We start from the raw sequence: 20,079 nt of genomic DNA on the forward strand, positions 1-20,079 counted from the left end.
CAACTTATTTTGGTTTAAAAATACATGTTTATGATTCTACTTTCAGTTTCATTTTAAAAATTACTACGCATTACAACCGGAAGTGCACAATATGAAGATGCCACGAAAAGTCTGTTGCTCAGAATCTGTTGTGCAGGTAAAACAATGTCCTTACTTAAATATCTTATTTAATTGCGGAGCAACTTGTAACAATTTGTTTCACTTATGTAAATTTTAGACGGGAAATCATGAGGTTTACAACAAATTTTGATAAAATATGTCGGCCTATGATAACCTGCTCAGTTTTGTTCAAAACTGTATAAGGGTACAGAATATACAGTACAGAAAGAGACATACCATGACTAATCACTAAATAAGTGGTAATCTACATTTTTTTTAATTGAAAGATATTCCCATTTTTTTTTAAATTTGTTTGTGGCTTATGCCCAAAAACGTCAATAAAGAATTTTGTACGAAATCTTTTGGTTACCACTCTCAGAGTGGTGTACCACTTCGTCAGTGTTGTCTTTCGGTACTGTAATTTATGAATGTCATGTAATGCTGGTATTAGATTAAGCAAGAAATCAGACACAGGCACGCACATCATTTAGGTCCCTGTGCAGGTCTGGGTGTTATAAGAATAGGCCAGCAGCAGCACTAAGCTTGTCGTAAAAGGCAACTAAATAGTGCTCAGAAACCTAGCCAGGGGCTAGGCACTCTGCCAACAGAGCAACTGGGATGTGTGCCCCAGGTAGTGGAATGGGGTACCCCCGGCGTGTTACATGCTGGGTTTGTCAGGCTATAATACAGAAAACTTGACCGCAAACCATAGTGGTGCACCATGTTGGGAAAGATGTCACTTCCTCGCATGTTAAAGAACCCTGCTGTGGTATTCGATAGAAGTATCTTTGCGCTCTGCCACAGGAGGCTGAATTGCCCGACCTTACCCATCCCTCCCTTTTACTAGTGGCAATCAAAATTTGTCGACCCTATTATCCTTGTGTCCCATCCTTTTTTTTCATTGCATCATCATTTCATGTTCATTTTATCATCCATTTCATGTTCATCGTCTGAATATGGCTGAAATATTGCTGCTCTGATGTTAAACCCCAACCATCAATCAATCAATCACATCATTTAGGTATGACCTTTTGGTTCATGCTCTTATAGCATAGGTGTTAACCCTCCTGATTTTTGCGGGAGTCTCCCGTAATTTTACCTTTTGACCTGCAAAAAAAGTCTCCTGTGCGGGAGCTATTGAGAATTTTAAAAAAAAACAGATTCCTTGACATGCCAGTGATGAACATTGGAACTGGTCAAAATCTATTTTATGGTTTACCAAGCATCACTTCTGTGAATACATGTACATGTATAATTCATTTTGGTCATTTCAAATGTATACATTTTGTATTTATAGTATTGATAAAATATTTTAAATCTTCTGTATTATTTAATTTATAACATCAGTCTTTCCAAAGGTTCAGTTTTTTTTTTTTTTTCAGGACATTCGGTCCTGTGATGACATACTATTTTCAGGACTGAACCAAGTTTAACCGTCCATCCATTTTGACCTGAATCAAGAATAACTAATATCGGAAATTTTCCCGTCTGGCGTATTTCATTTTTTACTGGTCCTTTCACTTTCTTACCAGTGATATCCAACAGTCTGATGAACCTTTGGAAAGACTGCAACATAACAGAATATGTCGATAATTTCGTCACACAAAATCTCCTGTAATTTTATGATGGATTGCAGAAGATATCCCAAAATTAGGTTAGACTAGGTTAACATGTATGCTTATAGGAACATTTTACTTGGCTGTCCAGCTTACAAGATGCAAATGCATGATATGTGATGAGAGAAATAACCATTGATTAAAGGAAAATGCTACCAAATCAGCTTCTAAGTGTGTGAATTCTAATATACAGACCCCTATAACAAATCAGTGTGCACCTAAGGATTCCTTGCATTGCTGGAAGAAATATTTGAATATTTGCTCAAACAATACCAACTAGAACTCCTTAGCCTTTCTTGTATCACAGAAGAAAAACATGGGAAGCACTAGGCTTAAGAATCTATACAGAATTTGTCCAATCCAATTCTGAAATTATAGTCAAACTGGTTGAAAATTTTTACCATTTTTTGATTTTTTCTCCTCACTTGGGGCCAAAATTCTAGGTAGAGTTATTGGTCTTTATTTCTAGTGATTTTTAGCACCACCTGGTGGATGGAACTACACTACAATTTCGGCAAATTTTTCGAAAAGAAATTCTCCATGTAACATCCAAGGTTCTTTTGTAGTGTAGCAGAAATAGCAGAGTAGTTGTGATTGAAACAATATATCAGTAGAAATCTTCTAACAGAAAATATAATAAAATCATAAAAAGCAACAATAGCCAACAAACCAAATGAAGTAAAGTGTTCCTGCCCTATTTAAGTTTAGACCAGTTGTCTATATTATAAAAAAGCACATGTCATCCACATAAACCAGACAGATGTTAAATTAGGAATTTCTATCAATGTAATTATTTTGAAGTTTGGAAGCAAGCATTTCATTATTTTAAATTAAAATAACAGCAAACAATGAACAAAAATAATAAAAAAAAAAAAGAATTAAAGAAAGAATGGAAATACATATACATGTAACATGTCTACTCTAACATTTAAAAGACTGTAAAAATCAATATCAATGAACATCTTTCACTCCCTCGTAAACTTCCAAAAAATATTAAAATCATCATTAGAAGCTAGTTGAAATGAAGAACAAAACTTTTGATGAAACCACTTTTTGCTGGGCTTGCACTGGAACCAATCTAAAACTTTTGAAAATAGCTGCGAATGCAAGTTGATTTATGTGCAGACGTTTTGCTAAATCTCATGCATTTGCATCTTGTAAGCTAGACAGCCATGTAAAATGTTTCTATATGAGTATAGACCAAAAGGTTATACCTAAATGTTATGTGTGGTTGTGCAAGTTCTTTATAAGTAAGACGTTACTTCCATTGAACTTCCACCACAAGTGACGAGGCTGCACTGTCACAAAATGGATAAGCTAGCTACAACTGGCACGTTAGCTTGAAATAATAAGATAAGATATTTTGGGCTCAGAAAGTTATTAATAGCACACTAAAAGAAAGAAAATCCAAAAAGTGATAGAGTACATAACAATTTGACAAGTTACCAACTTGAGCAGGGATTTCCTACAATTTAAAAAAGTGAGTGCTGTGAGCTTCAACACTCTTTGTTAATTTATACCCTTATGAGTAGCTCCAATCATATCATCTTTAGTTTTAGTGGGTTAGGGCTGGGCGTCATTAAAAAAATCTAAAATTGGGGTTTTACTGAAATCCTTCCTCAATGCAAATTCCTGAAATCAAAAGAATTTGATCAGTATCCTTGTTAGGGTAATGGAGGGGCAATGCGCCCTGCCCCTATCAAGCCCACACCCCTCTGCTTCTATTGAGTACCCCCCCCCCCCAATTAGTGCCCATTTATAATTATCCGCAAGTCCCTTTAAGATTACACTTTTGGTAATAAATCACCCAAACTCAATTGAGAAGTGTCACCTTCATTAATTACATCCTGTTTTATAAACCTTCAAGTAAACGTTAATTAATTATCGGTGATCAATCAGCTGATCAGGGTTATTGGATGATGATTGACAAGTAGAAAATGGATCCTGATTGGATCTATCATCATTTTATGGACAGCCAATCATTGGTTAATAATTAATTTCTACTGCACAATTGATTTCACAAAAAAATTCAAGTTAACAGGTCTAAGTTTTGTAGAATCACAGGTGTAAACATTTGTGTGTTGCACAAGTTTGTATATTCAAAATGTCAGTTACATGTACCTCCTTTTTAATTTCAATTTTTTAAGATTTTATATATCTTCAGTAGTACAGCACTTTTTCCAACAGTTGTGATTGCAATAGTTATAGGAAATAATATTCCTCTTGATGGCATAAGATTTTGAAATTTAATCGGAGCAATATTGAATATTTGTTACATTTCATGCAACATTTCGCCTTATAGTATGTCACAAATATAAAGAATCACTTGCTTTTAATCTAACATAAAGTATGATGGATTGCTTCATGTATCTCCCATAATAATGCTAATGTTTGTCTGCACGTCATTTTGATAATATGGAAGAAGTTCTCCTAACTTTATAAAGAAGGGGAACTAAGAGCTTCAATAATTCATTTATGGCTTATGCACTTGTGTTTATTACATATCATACTTGTATATATGTTTTCACAAAGCACTTGGTCAACAGAGAAAGGTCTTTTAATACAAGAAGGGTGTCATGCATGTATTAATGCAGTAAAACTTTTTCAATTTGCAAAATAGGACACAACACTGTCCTTTCACATATTGTCCCACCATCATTTTTAAAAGTTGGCAGGTATGCAGTAAGAATACAAACATACAAGGAATGAAATAAATGAAGGTAGATTTTTCTGACTTAATGCAAACATAAATTCTAAAAAATACTAAGATCAGTGTTCCTTTTTGGTTGATGGTTGAAAAAAAAACATGCTACACGTTGAAGTGCCCTCTTCCCTGCATCTCTATATTATCAAATACATAGTTAGAACACTGTTGATGTAAACCTGAAATTCCCATTTGCATATTATAAACTTCCAGTCTATAAACTTCTTTGGACAGTAAACTCATATTTTTAAGGAAAGAGCCATTCACCATCTGTGTCAAAAAGTTTTTCATCCCACATTTTGTATGTAGCCCAATCCATAAGGTACAACATGTACAACTTTTCATTATAAGTAAGCCAATTTCCATTGTACTTCTACCTGGTGGAACCAAGTTTACAAGACTAGGACATAGTTAGTGGCAAAAGGCATAATGTGCTTTTGAAGTATATTGGAAATGATCTGTGAACATCAGCATGAAAGATATAGCTAAGTCTTCAATGTCAGTGTTTTATCTTTTTGAAATTCTACTAAATAATCAAGTAATTGTTCTTTTTGTTCTGAATTGGGCTTCACAAAGAAACCAAAGAAGATAATAAGATGCAATCACTAGTATACATCTTTAACAAATACCTTTACATGGGCACATCACCTTTTCCATGTATTTGTTACTCTCTAAGAAGTTAATTTTGACAGTTTTTCCTTACTATGTGATGGTCTATTTTTCAGCAACTCTCTACACTAGAAAAGAATGAAAGAGCAGCAGGCTTGTTAATTGGATTTGCCAGTGATGATGAGTTGACTGTGATAGGGTGTATAAGGTGTTTATCAAACAATGTACTGGCAGACCTTGAGAGTATTGATACTTTCTTGCCAGGAGGTTAGTACCAAAACATTAGTTGAAATGTGAATAGTTATCAGCCTTCTTCTTTTAGTACCAATAGTGACTGGATAACTAATTAATGCCTGTAACTACCTATAAGTTATATTTATTATTCTTTAGTTTCATTAGATTGTGTATCTAATATGAATGCAAAAAAAAACAACAGTAAGATATGTTATTTTTCTTATTTTGTAGGCATTTTCATAGTTGGATTTTTCCATCAAAAAGGCAGAGATTTGCTGAAAAAGGTAAGCATCAAGCAATTTATTAAGCTTCACATTATTCCTTTTATACCCACTGTTTTGAAAACAGATGGTATATATGATTATGGTGTCTTTTCCTTTGTTCATTCACCAGTCCACATCTTTTCTGTTACAGTTTTCTATGTAACATCCATCTTGAGCAGATTTTACCATTAAAAAATTATTTTCATTTCCTTCAGTGGGTCATTCAAGTAATCTCCAACCATGCATTTCTGTCTTCTTGGAACCTTTAGTGTGTGTTTGTGTTTTATCTAAACAAAGAATCATTGTGTATTTTAGCATAGACAAATATATACATACATTTATATAGCTTTTGTAATATCAAATGTTTTTAAGTAGAAACTAAAAACTACTAGTTCGTACCTTTCTTTCAAAGCTTTGCAATTTTCTATCTGTGTCAGCTAGATAAACATATTTGCTATGTACCTAAAATTGAATTTGAAATTTTGAATAAGAATGAAATTATTGTTGTCTGTATTTCTGTTCTTCAGCTTTCTACTCAGCTGTCCCAGTTATTGATATTATCACTTACAGATGAAGGGAAAGATGTTCTGCATCCTGATAACTTGAGTTATTGGACAGCTGAAGATGGGAAAACCTCAGTTATTTTGGAGACCATGAATGATAAATTTGTAAACTCTTGCATTGTTGCCAGAAATAAATGTACATTAGACATCAACATTGATGTAGGACAAAAAGAAGGTTTGAAATACCTATTATTCATTGTCATTTGCTAGGATAAGAAAAACAAAACTGACCATTTAAGGGTTGGGTTTTTTTTAGGAGCTTCAATTGGCCATTCCTTTTATTATATAAAGCAATTATATTTTTCAATTTGCTATATTAAGCTTCAGTGCCCCTGTACTCGATGGCCACTGCCTTTCCCAATCACTATAATTAATTTGATTTGTTTTTCAGGTAAGGTACATTTGAACATTGAGATTTACCCTTGTTTTCTGCAAAATGACTTTGTGATATAGACCTTGTTTTAATACCCTTTCATATTTTATTCCTGTCTTCACCTGTGTTACCAATGATGATAGGAGTTCTAGCAACCACTTGACTCTATTCATCTGTCACACTTACAATGTAGGAGGGTGCAACATTGTGTAATCTAAAAAAGTATTGAACCAATGTTATTCAAACTTTGCACAGCGTTCATGCTCATATTTTATATGTTCACCTCCATTTTATGCAGAAATTCTGACAATTTTTTTTTTACATTTAAGGTTGTTGAAGTTGACATGTACTGTGTCTTGTTACATGTGTATGTGAATGATTAATCAAGGGAACAAAGATTCTAGTGTAAATCAAAGGAATGTTATCGAGGGACAAAGACCAGACATGGACAACAGACACACACAACAAAGAACATAAAATAACCAAAATAATTCATACAAAGTAACAAAAGTAAATGAGCAACTTAGACTCCACAAAAAAATGGGAGCATGAACCAGGTGCACTGGTAGGGTAATTGTAACAACAACCTAAAAGGATATTTCAGATTTTCAGGATTTTGGTGCAATATTTGTCCTCAGAGAAGGATATTCCTTTCTTTTTCATTGTTTTTAGATATTTGGCTTTACAAATTATTAAGACATCTTAATAAGGGGTACAGGCATTTTATGTATTTTCAGTTACAGCATTTTTTGAATTTTTTGAAATGAAGATTTATCCAGACTGAGCTGTATTTTTATGGAATTTTCATGAACTCTTGTTTGGTTAAGGTGTTAACTTTGTCACAACTGTCACTAATAACTGAAATTGGTATGTTGGAAGTATTAATCAAACTTATTATTACATAAATATAAAATACAATTTTATATTTTCTTCAATTTTGCAGATACCTGGAAAAAGAGTTTAGATAAAGAAGTTGAGAAACAGTGCAATAATATCAGGTCTAGTTGTACATTATATAAATTAGATCAAAGCAATGTTTTGATTGGAGGAAAGCACTCATGTGGTACATCATGTGATAGCAAGTGTACTGTACTATATGATCTGATAGAGGAGGATGATGATGGTTTCACGAAAGTAAGAAAGAAGCGAGAAAAGACACAGGTTTGTGAAAGTATAATAAAAACATGAGTATTTTGGCAGTGAAATTATCATATCAATTTAAAAAGAGAAAATCAACTTAAGATTTTCCTATGGTTAAATACTATGCGTTTCAAAATCCTTATTACTTTAAGTACTTTATTATTTATCTAAATTAAATGTACTTGAGCATTAGATAATTCAATGACAAAGGACTTCAAACTGTGATTAATCAATTCATCAAAAATAAAGTAAATTTAGTGACTGCCTTGTCATTGATGGACAATAAGAGTTTAATGTTAATAAAGATTACAACCATATTCTTCAGGAAATACTTAATTTTACAACTTTTATGAAGAGAAGTGGGACAACATTTGATAATATTCCACCATGTGCTCCCGTTATTTTCCATAATATTGGTAAGGTTAATTAAGGTTTATATTCTCCTTTTGATAAAAATGGTTAAAATTATATCTCCACTGAATCTTATTTCAGATGGAATAGGTAGTTACTCAGATATATACAACAACTTTTTTTGGAAACCAACAAAACCTTAGATTATAGATTTCAAATTTCAAGAAAAGGGAAAAAGCACAATCTTACACAGGCAAATATTTTTCACGTGAAATTCATGTTAATCGAGCTTCACATGAAATTCATGTGAAATTAACATGATTTTCATGTGAAATTCACTACACACGAATTTCATGTGAACATTTCGTGTGAATTTCACGTGAAGGCTCCATTCACCCAAATTTCACGTGAACTCTGTCACTTAGTTTATTTGCTCAATTCAGGTGAAATTCGTGTGAAAATCATGTGAAATAATTTTGCCTATGTAACCATTGTTCAAAAATCTTTAAACACTACAATTTCTTCTAAAAATTGAAATTTAGGATTTCTATGATCACCATATTAGCTCCTTAAAGATATACCTCCTGTTCTTAGTGTTAATATGTATATTTTGTATTATCATTGTCTGTCAATTGGTCCGATTTCTCTGCAATTACATGTACATGTTACAATCACTTAATGTTTTAACTCAAACTTAAAATATCTGTGACATATCGTGGAACTTGACTTGTGCATCATCATCTTTCTAATTCCTGGTTAAGTTTTTATCATGACTGTATGGTTTCAATTAATTTTTTTTTAAATGTTTTTTCTGCAATTACATGTACTTATCACAATTGCTTGATATTTTGATACAAGCTTGATATAAGTATGCCTTATCATGGGATTCTGTTTCCGACATGTGTGACATCAACTTTTCCTTGATGACTTGGTTAATGTTTTATTCGCACATTTAAGTTAAGGGAAGATGTCACTAGTGGTGTTCTCCTGAATATAGCTGAAATATTGCTGCTCGGGTGCTCCAACAATCAATCAATCACTAGTGGTATAGGTTCACAGATTTCTTGTTTTAATTGTACATCAGATCTCAGATCTACTGTTAAATACTTGTTCCTGCTCCTGCTCCTGCTATAATGCTTTATAACATAAATTTATTGATCAGAGGAATCAAAATGATCTGTTTTGTTGATTTTGTAGGTGTCTGTAACATACAGTCAACTGCAGAAGAGTTTAGATCAGAATATAAATTTGGTTGTTATGTTTTTATAATGTTTGAAGTACCATATATTTTTCTTTAGTCAATACCAAGATGATGACAATTACACTTCAAATTGACTGTTTAGCAACTGTTACACAAGATACAAGAGTTAGTGCCCTTGCAGTGGCTCTATCTACAGCAATTTGTAGGCAGTTAAAGGCCATGAGGAATTGTATTCTACAACATTCCCAGGTATATATGTATAATAGTTATAAAGCAACTTTTATAATGATTGTTTAATAAGAAATTTACTATGAAGTAAAATTAATATTTCTTTTTTTTTTGTAGTATGAAAATTATTTTTTATCCTTAGGCAAAAGTATGGGTTTTTTTTAGCTTCTCTGCTTACTTTTCTATTATACTTCCTACTTGCAAAGTGGGGTGGGTGGGTATAAAATGATAGGGGTGTTTAATTGTATCTGTAGCTCCATTGTGCAGAGGGGTACCCTTCTCTCCTACACTACTGAATGAATTACAGATTTTTCTGCCTTGTGCATAGAAGGCTTTTTTGTTGAGCGAGTAAAACTGTGTAGTTCTGATTTAAATAATTAAATCAAGTCCATGTATAGGTACAAAGAACAAGGCTAAGATATTATAAACATATGTACATGTATCTACCTGTACCTAGTCAGAAATAAGTTAGGTTAAGTTCCATTTTGTTCTTTCGTGTATTCATTTCATTTTCCAGGTTTTTTTTAAACTTAACTCTACTGCAACTGATATTACAATGTAGAACTACATTGTTCTCCTGTCAGACATCAAATGGAGTCATTTGGGGACAAATCTGGAGTCATTTGAGAAAATAAAATTGGACTTTGAATATTGTACAAAATTCAGGCTGATGTCGAAAGAATCAAGTAGATGTAAATAGAATTCTTGCCATGGTTGAAACAAGTATTAATATGTCTATTTTGTTGACTAGTTGAAAGCTGTGAAGGGTGTTCTGTTTTGTGTTTGTCCTACTTAGTGTTGAAGGATACACAGCACCTTCTGTGGCCTAAAGGTTGGGAACAGATGCTCCAGTGATTTTCATTTTTTCTCAGCCCCCCCCCCCCCCCACCATGCTATGTATCACATGACATGACTTGGGGTGGGGGTGGGGGGCTGGTCTGTTTTATGGCTTACATTATTGTACTTGTATGCCTCAGAAGATGTGTGTAATGATTTGATTGTTAATAATGTCAAGCTTCTTGGTTTTTCAGAAGGAAGATTTTCAAGCTCCAAAGTCATGTCATTTCAGACCAGATCAGCTGGATACATTTGTCAGTGTGGTCTACCCAGCAAACACTGCTGATGACAAGTTGGGTATGAAAGTTTTTTTGTATTTTAAATGCCCATCTTTTGATGGACATACTATGATGTACCTCTGTTTGATCATTCACACATCAAATGATAAGTCAAAAACATTTTAAAGAGTAATCATGAAAACCAAGATTCTAGCAGAAATCAGAAGAATGTAATCCAGAGACATGACCAGACATGGAAAACAGACACACAACAAAGAAGATAAAGCAACTAAAGCCATACATACAAAGCAACAAAAGTAAAAGAGCAACTCTGACTCCACTAAAAACTGGGAGCATGGACCAGGTGCAATGGTAGGGTAAGCATCCTTTGCTTGTCCAGAAACGCCTACTGAGTTGATCATAAAAAGTTGAGTCTGAGGTAGACGAAAGAGGAAAGGAAAATTATGACACGTTGAACATATCAGTTTTCATGGTGCAGATGGATACATCGTAACGATGATGACCATAAAACTTGTGTAGTGTTTGTAGTGATGACTTCAATTTTGTAGCAACATAACCCTGTTCCAGAAGCCTAATTGTAAGAAGTCTAGCGCGATACAAAAATTCTGCGTTATTACGACAAGCTCTGGCATAGTGTGTGAGTTGTGATATGAAAACTCCATACGCAGGTGCTGAAGGCTGTTGCCACAGATGAGAGGAAAGTTGACAATTCTCAATGAAAAGTCATCATGTTTTTCATAAAGTTTGGTGGATAGTTTTCCTTTACCATTGATCTCTCAGTGTAGGTCAAGATATGAAGCTGACTTCACAGTGTCTGTAGTACCTTTTTTCTCAAGACCTTTTGGGTAGATGCGATGTATCAAATCCTGAAACTAGGATTTTTTAATGATAATACATCATCTTTATAGCGGAAACTGAGATAAAAAGATCTAGCTAAATGATGTTCTTTCTTTCTGAGAAGATCAGCTATAAAGTCAGCCCCATAAGAGTGAAGGAATAGGTCAGTATGTAGAGGAGCACAATATGTTCCCATTGGAATGCTGACAGTTGAAAAACACGTCCACCATACTGGACAAATGAGTTGTCGATAAAAAAATTCCAGCATTTCTGTATGTTTGGAAGATGATTTGGAATTATTTACAAAGTATGTGGAGTCTCTACCAAGAGCTATATATTTGTATTAAGGTGTACCATCTGTTTTGGAGAAACAACAATGTATAATGTTTATGAGTCGGGATTTTAACTGAGTAAGGGGAATAGAAGTATTCAGTGTTGAAAAATCATAAGATTAAAGGATTTTAATATGATTTTATTCTTTTATAGTTTCTGTTTCATACTTTAATGCATTGTTTAATAATGAAGATTCATGCAGTCACATTTTTCACATTTTTCCAATGATTTCTTTGACCTTGACCTTTGTATTTCCTTTCATTTGAAGAAGAAACAAGAAACCAGATACACAAGATGTTCTGTGTAAAAGAAGATAGACCTGTTTTCAGAAGGAACAACAGACATATGTTCCCAGATGACATTGCACAATATGGCTACTTGATAAATCCTCATACAGGATTGTCTTCTTCTGGAGGTATGCTGCATACTTCGACATAGAATTATCACTGTTAATTATTTAAGGGTTGAAAGAAGAGATGTCAGACAGAATATTACCCCGATCTAATGGATAGATTAACAACAAGCTTGTTCACAGTTGTAAAGTAAAATAAAATATTTATATGGATATTGAAGCCTTATTACTCTCTTACTTTCTTGCGCAATGACTAATTGGTCAAATAGCACAGCCATATGATTATCCATAGAGTGAATTTTAATTGGCATTCTGATAATGAACTAATGCCTTTGATTTCAGTATTTTTAGATAATTTAGATCTTTTGTACATTTTTAAACTCCTGGCATTTTTTTTTTCAGTTAAAGAAGGAAAAGTTTATCTAGTCAAAGGAGTGTACAGTTACCATCACTACATGCAGGATCGATTCAATGATGATAAGTGGGGTTGTGCTTACCGATCTCTACAGACACTTGTGTCATGGTTTAAACTACAGGGTTATACAGACAAAGCTATCCCAGGCCACAAAGACATACAACAGGTAATAAGAATTAATTAAATCTGGACAACTTCAGACTTCAATCAGTTTTATTGTCACCAAGGTCGAATAGAGCTCCTTTACACAGAGAAAGATGTCTAAACCACATTTACTAAAATTTTGGCAACTGCAAAGAAAATTCAAACAACAAAACCACACTGACTTTGCATGATTTTGTCTTGAATTACATATGTTTTCTTGTTTTTAATCCTACTTGTAATACTGATAATCCTTTGTCTTGTCATTCTTTCCTAGGTGGATTTAGTCAGAATCCTTTTTACTTTTACACCCTCATCCAGACATTACATTATATAAAGGGCATGATGCTGCTATTTCATGCTGTTTTGTACATTTTGTCTTTTCAAATCTACCTGACTAATGCTGGACTTGAAAAAAAAATCAAATCTCAGGTTTTATATTTAGCATTACATGGTATGCAAAAGTTTATTCATGCTTATAGAAAACTGTGTACAGAATTGTAAGAATTTTTTTAAATGAATTACAGGCCCTAGTAGATGTTGGTGATAAGGATCCTACGTTTGTTGGATCCAAGCAGTGGATTGGATCCATGGAAGTCAGTTATGTATTGGACCACTTGATTGGGGTAAGATATGCTGAAACTTACTTGGCTGTTTACTACAGCTAACTAATGGCCTCTATGATTTTAGTTTAGAATTAAAGGTTTTAATTTAAAAAAAACCAAATTTGTAATTGGGTAATGACTGCTTTGTATACTGTTGATTTAAAAATGTATACAGTGTCTTTCTAAAGTCTAAAAGTAAATTTTTGCAACAATGTATTTTTCTTGCATGATTTATTGCTATGTTCAAGTTCAAGATCAAATGTTCAGCACTTTTACATATATAGTTTGAATTGTCCCATGTTTATGGTGATTTTTGATTATCTTAATTTAATCTGTCTATTTTGATGTCTTTCTACCAATTTCTCATTTTTTACTTTATTTACATCTGGATACTTTGAATTGAATGATATTGCCCAAGTGTGAATTGTTTTTGATGGGACCTTTTTATGACTTTGGAACTGCAATATTGTTGCTAGTCTATTACCAGGTATACTAACTTGCAGTATGTCAGACAGAGCAAATCATGCTTACCCTTCTGGGGCACCTGAAATTACACCCGTTTTTTTATATTTTTAAGGGGATTTCATATTGTTAGTCCTTTAGTTCTTTTGTATTGCGTCTTGTTTTCCTTCAGTTTTTATGTGATATTTATTTTGTATGGTTCCGAACATTGTGTATGTAGTTCATCTTTGTTGTCCTCAGTTGTGATGAGGAAGGGATAAAGAAATATCTTTGTCTATTTGTTCCTGCGTCTGTCCATCTGTCTCACTTGACTTTATTGACGCAATTCATCCTCAAAAACTGCTCAATGGATTTTGTTAAATTATGTAGGATTATTAGTCACCTTATGTAGTTAATCATATTGGCTTGTCATTTTGATCGACATATTAAACAGGAGTTATGGAACCTAGTTGGATTTGTACATGCTACACTATAGGAACACTTTGTGGGTGCAACTTTTCAGAAACAGCTCAAAGGATTTTTTTTTTCAAATTCTATAGGATTGTAGGATTAATCATATTGCACCAACGTTGTGATTTGATAAATTTTGCAGGTGTTATGGGACTCATGCACTTCAAATTTTACATTACAGTCATCCCAAGATGGAGGATGGAAATTCAGTTCAGAATATTTTTCTTTAATACAGTTGTCTATTCAAGTTATTCAACAAAACAAGTATGATAAATAGTTAGTCATTCATCAATGCTTGATATTTGAAGTGGGTAACATATGGGTTAAATGTATGATTAATGAGAAATTACAAGGTAAAAATATCGATGGGATAACTAACGAAGAATCTTCTTTTTTGTAAGGATTACCATAACATGTGGCAAGAGATGTCCGTAACATGAGAAATAAAAATATATCATGATGAGAGTTGTACTTTACCATTATGACAAACGTTGAATTGCAAAAGATTTCACTGAATTATGTTAAAATTGATATACTCAATAAATTCATTCCAAATGGCTTCTACTACAAGCGGTGTTTTGTACAAAATACTGAAAAAAATTAAGCATGTTGAATCAATGGATTTAGTGACCCATCTTTGAAGAATTTCCTGATCTTTCCGTGGAGCAAAAATCTTTAACATAACAGTCGAAGTACCTCCGTGTTAAGTAATGCAGAAACAACATGATAATGTTCATTTATGGCTGCTGCGTGTGGTAGGCAATATTGCTGGCTTGCATACGGCAGGGAGTGAATGTGTGACATACAATTTCTAATTTCATAATATAATTTTAAGTGAGATCCGAATTGTTGTTAATATGATCATATAAGAAAAATGAGAAACAGCTATGATAAGAAAATAGACACAAGAGGTAAACATTTGTTCATATCGAATGATATGAGAATATTAAGTAGTTGAGTTCTTTGTGATTCAGCATTTTCATGTGGTAAATTTACTTGCTACAAATACATTGGTTCAAGTGAGTGTAATTGTATGTAATAGTGTCAATGCATGTTACAAAATATACTAAAAAAATGAAATTGCTGACTTTCACCAAGTTTTTTCTGATAGAAATTATATATTGCAAACTACTTTGATGGTATCTTATGGCCAAGAAGAAAAATTCTGTTAAATGTTACTTTAATGACCCAGTATTTTTTTGCCTACCCTAGCATATTTATTATGGTATTGTTTATAAAATGCTGCTAAACTATCATTTCTTAGTTGAGCACAATTAAAGTTAAAAAAGCCCTCCCATAAGTGTTGATATAAAATAATTTTAAAAAATAAAAGGATTTTACCTACCTACCATATTTTTCAATATGAAACCTTAAACAAACATTTTTTTTTTTCTTGACCTTAAAACAGAATAATACCTATATACATGTACAATGATCGAGAAGGGGGCAGTTAAGGCTTCCATGAATTGTGAACCATTCACTTGACTAAGCTGGCAAATAAGTTGGATATATTTCCTTCGATTTATTTCATTTTTCATGTATTATTGTTATATACCTTTTCTATTACATAACTAAAATTATTACAAAATTATAATACTAGTATGCACCTTTAATACTCCACTTAGTTTGATACTGAGATTAACTTGTAGGGAACAAAAGAGACAAAAAGAAGATTTTTTTTCAATAATAAATTTAAATGCACAGAAACTCTCAAATATTAACTTCAACGAGTATGAGAATGATGTAATTTCTTATGTTTTCCCAGTCTATTTTTAGTTGTGTATAAACACCTAAACTATTAGATCAAATCAGTTACTATTTTACCCATGTCAATATCTTTTACACTAAAATCTTGGTTCCCTTGATTACTCTAACAATATTTTGGTCAATATTTCGTATTTTGTTTCAAATAACCTGTTATGGTCACCCGGATCGATAGTCTCTTGTTCTGTTACGATCATCCCACAATTTGTTACGGTCATCCCACTGATTTTTTACCCTGTAATTTCTCATTGATCATTCATTTTACACATATATATGCTTCCCACTTCAAATATCAAGCATTGACAAATGACTGACTATTTGTCATATTTATGTTGTTAAATGTTACTTGGATGGACAACTTTATTAAAGAAAAATATTCTGACTCGAATTTCCATCCTCCATCTTGGGATGACCATTACGGTCATCCACTTTATCTTAGTGATAGTTTCTGTGTATTGTTTTCATCCTGCTTGCATCATTATCAAAGACTTTGGTGGTAAGATTGAACAATAAGACCAAAGTGTTTTAAGGATGATTTTTATATCAAAATACATTTGTTTTTTTTTTTAAATTTATTTGTAGGTAACATCTAAGATAATGTTTGTAAGCTCTGGAGCAGATCTACCCTCCAAAGGTAGAGAACTGGCCCAGCATTTTGATTCACAAGGCACCCCTATAATGATTGGTAAGCACAAGTTAACAATTATGGAAAAATTGACAAAAACCTGATGAGAGAAGATCCTCTTGAGTTCAATTTATTTTTTTACAATGTGATTTTTGGATCTTTAGCCTCATTGATCAAAATAACATACATGTATTTGTAACGTGTTTTGGTAGAAAAAAAATAGCAATAAAGTTCTATGGAATGGCCTCTCTTTGGTTTGAGGTATGACATTGGTTTTTTTTTTTTTAAAAAGATTTATGCCTGACGACCTGCCCAAGAAACACTTTTTAACTTTAAAAATATCCTAATAATTCTTCCTCGTGTGCATTTTACATATAAAATAAATATTTGAATGTTGTTTACTACAGTATATTTGATGATGTGTCCATTTTTTTTTTACATGTACAGGTGGAGGTGTTTTAGCTCACACCATTCTGGGTGTAGATTTCAATGACGTGACAGGGGACCTTAAATTCCTTATACTGGACCCTCATTACACTGGAGCTGAAGACCTTAAAGTCATTTTAGATAAAGTAGGACTGATTGTTCTTTGTTATAGGAATATTGATATCTAGTTTATACACCATTTATTTAAAATACATGTACTGAAAGAATTGAAGAATTATTTTACATTTTGACTTACTTTTTTTGATTAGGTGTGCTCTTTACAACATAAAATCATTATAATGAAATGTTGAAGAAAGCTTGTAGTAGTATGATATTTTATAAATTGGGAATTCCAAGTGAGCTAGCAATTTGTAAATTGTAGAGTATTGGTGTACACATGTGTAGTGGCATAGCTACAATGCATTTCAAGGTGCCAAGGTTTGAAAAATCTTGCAGTAGAAACCAACCAAAATAAATCCCTCCCTCTTTTTTGTGCTACAAAAGGTTTCTTCATGAATTTGGCCTGGCTATTCCACTGATGTGTATTTGTATTTTCATCTTAGGTAATGTTATGACCTACCAGAAACCGTATCTTTAAATTTAGAGTAGGTCTGCAGATTTGATACTAATTCCAACAAAGTATCATATTTAAAAAAAAACATTTTGTTTCTTTGTGTAGAGATTTTGTTAGATTGATCAAGTAACGTTTTTTTTTCTGTGTTGAAAGAAAAAAAATGAGGAAGACTTGGGATATTGTTCTGTAAAATTCGTATTTATAAGTTGGTATATTGATCCAGAATATCTTTTCTACCGTTTATTATATCGGACCAGGGTTAAATAAAAGATTGCAAGTAGAGAATTCCCAGAAACTTTGAGTTTTTCTCAAATCTTCAATTTCAAGTGATCTGATTGGCCAAAGTTTGAGTTGAAAAAGAATTTGAGGAAAATTTCAATTTTGGACGGTACAGGCCTTTCATTAAAGGTTTCAAATTGAAAATATCCTGAAATCTAGAGTTTTTCTTTTAAGATTTCAATTTCATCTGATTTGGTTTAAATTTGAGCTAAGGAACTCACAGTTCGGTTTGGGTTTGATGAAACATGGTATCACTTAATTCTTCAAAAATTTCAATTATTGTTAATCATCTTGCATTATATAGTTCTCATGAATGCATTTTAGTGATTCATACTTAGAGTTTGAGCCCACTTGTATTTTGCACATTGATAATGAAAGTGAGAAAACCATGTGGATTAAAATTTGTTTAACTTAAGTAGCACTTCAGCTTAGAATCATGCAAAATGTGATACATGGTTGGAAACCCTACATATTTTAATTTTTGATATCTTGTTTAAAATGCTTTAGTAAACAGAAATTAACATTTGGTTTTTCATTAAACTCGTGCTCATAGGAGATAAAAATTGTATAGAATGCACTGTATAATTCAAAAATAAGGGAGATAACTCTGTAAATGACACTCAAATACAATAGAATCTATTGGATTTTCAATGTTGATTATCTCCTAAGAGCAGACAGATTTGAATGAATAATTACACATTTCATAACATAGACCCATAAAACAACTTAATTACAAAAACAGAAATATGTAGCCTTTTTTGGGGTGTATCACATTTTTCCGATTTTGCATGATTCTTACAAAGACAGTTACTTAAAAGTCTGTGAATTTGAAGGTATTATAGGGTTATTGCATTAGTACTGGGGAATATCATTTGGAGTAGATTTTTATATTGCACAACTTAGCAAGTGCAATAAAATTCTAAGAAGAATAATATTCCACAGTATTCATGCAATAACCCTTTAATGGTATAGCTATAAAATAAGTCTTGTTTAAAATGAACTTTTGTCATGGGTAACTTAAAAGATTTTAACTATATTTGCAGTAGTGCAATATGGAAATTTATTGCAGGCTGAAGTTGCATTGCTTTCTATGGAGAAATTATATTGCTATACAATAAATTGTATTATTGCAGTATGACTGTGTCTGATTTATAAAATGCTGTTTCTCTTTTCAGGGCTGGTGTGGATGGAAGGGACCAGACTTTTGGGACCAAACAGCTCACTATAATATGTGCATGCCACAGAGACCTATTTGTATCTGAAACATTTTTAATTTATTAAAATATTTATAAAGGTATCAGCAACATATTTTTTGGTTTAACATGTGTAATATGTGTTTAAAGCTTTGGTTAAAATTTAAAGTAACAAATGAGACTGTTACATGTAACCCTTTGTCCCTTGCCATTGATGAGGTTTTAATTTGCCTAAGTCACAGAAACAGAGAAAAAAAATCATGAAAGGGTTTGCATATCTACACTCAAAACAGGAGAGTCTACATGCCTTCTGTTGTGAAATGTTCAAAGGTAGTCAAGGTGTGATAATTTCTTTTAAACCTATTAAATCAGAATGGCAACAAAGTATACTTTTGATAACATTACATCCTTCCAAATTAGAATGGCAACAAAGTATACTTTTGATAACATTACATCCTTCCAAATCAGAGAGAAATCAAACAAGCTGTTTCAAAGAAATTTGTACAAACGGTTTTGTTTGATTAAGATTAAAATCAAGGGATCTAGGATTATAATGGAAATCAAAAAGAACATTAGAATGTTAGACAAGAAAAATGGATACATTCAACAAAGAAAGTGAAATAACCAAAATAACATACAGAAAGAAACAAAAATAAATAAGCAATCTGGACTCCACTAAAAAGTGGGAACATGGTCCACATGCATTGGTAGGGTAAGTGTCCTCTGCTTTTCTAGAATCACCAGCCAAGTTGCTCATGAGATGTTGAGAATCATAAAAGTCCTGTAACTTCTGCAAAACCTGTGGAATCTAAATTGCAGGATAGTATGTAAATCTGCTTACACTTAATAACATTACGTCTACCAAATATGAAAGTAATGTGTCAGGTAGTTTCAGTGGCAGTGTGTCCACAATGTCTAGTATTGAGAAATCTTTTTTAAAGAATATAAGTAAATAGAGAAGACTCATAATTCAAACAACACTTGCTGATTTAGAATATTGGTTCTGTATGCAGATCACTACTTCATTACAGTACATCCTACAAACTATGGAAGTAAAGTGCTTTCAGAGGAGATGTGTACACAATCTATTATGTAGAAATCTTGAAAATAGTAAACTTCAATCGATTCTACAAAATTTGTTTTATTTTGTGTGACGGGCGCAAACC

General features: G+C 32.5%; 1 protein-coding gene across 1 annotated transcript; it reads left to right on the forward strand.

Moving 5' to 3' along the window:
* Positions 1-52: 52 nt before the first annotated feature.
* Positions 53-19,017, forward strand: LOC148604354 (ufm1-specific protease 2-like). Its single transcript, XM_088549416.1, has 14 exons — positions 53-136; positions 5,145-5,295; positions 5,494-5,546; positions 6,053-6,263; positions 7,405-7,622; positions 7,927-8,017; positions 9,251-9,402; positions 10,413-10,515; positions 11,896-12,042; positions 12,382-12,560; positions 13,063-13,161; positions 16,399-16,501; positions 16,889-17,013; positions 18,896-19,017. The coding sequence occupies exons 1-14, from the start codon at positions 92-94 to the stop codon at positions 18,980-18,982; spliced, it is 1,764 nt and encodes a 587-aa protein (XP_088405542.1). The 5' UTR covers positions 53-91; the 3' UTR covers positions 18,983-19,017.
* The last annotated feature ends 1,062 nt before the right edge of the window (positions 19,018-20,079 follow it).

Source organism: Perna viridis, chromosome 10, assembly GCF_037379345.1.
Source record: "Perna viridis isolate PV_CMFRI_1.1 ecotype Kerala chromosome 10, ASM3737934v1, whole genome shotgun sequence".
Lineage (NCBI taxonomy): Eukaryota > Metazoa > Mollusca > Bivalvia > Mytilida > Mytilidae > Perna > Perna viridis.

Excerpts from the sequence above, each read along its gene's own strand:
- LOC148604354 (XM_088549416.1), top strand. The coding sequence starts at position 92 with ATGAAGATGCCACGAAAAGTCTGTTGCTCAGAATCTGTTGTGCAG. Across the intron at positions 5,547-6,052 it reads GCAGAGATTTGCTGAAAAAG|CTTTCTACTCAGCTGTCCCA; the intron begins GTAAGCATCAAG and ends TCTGTTCTTCAG. Across the intron at positions 12,561-13,062 it reads GCCACAAAGACATACAACAG|GCCCTAGTAGATGTTGGTGA; the intron begins GTAATAAGAATT and ends AATGAATTACAG.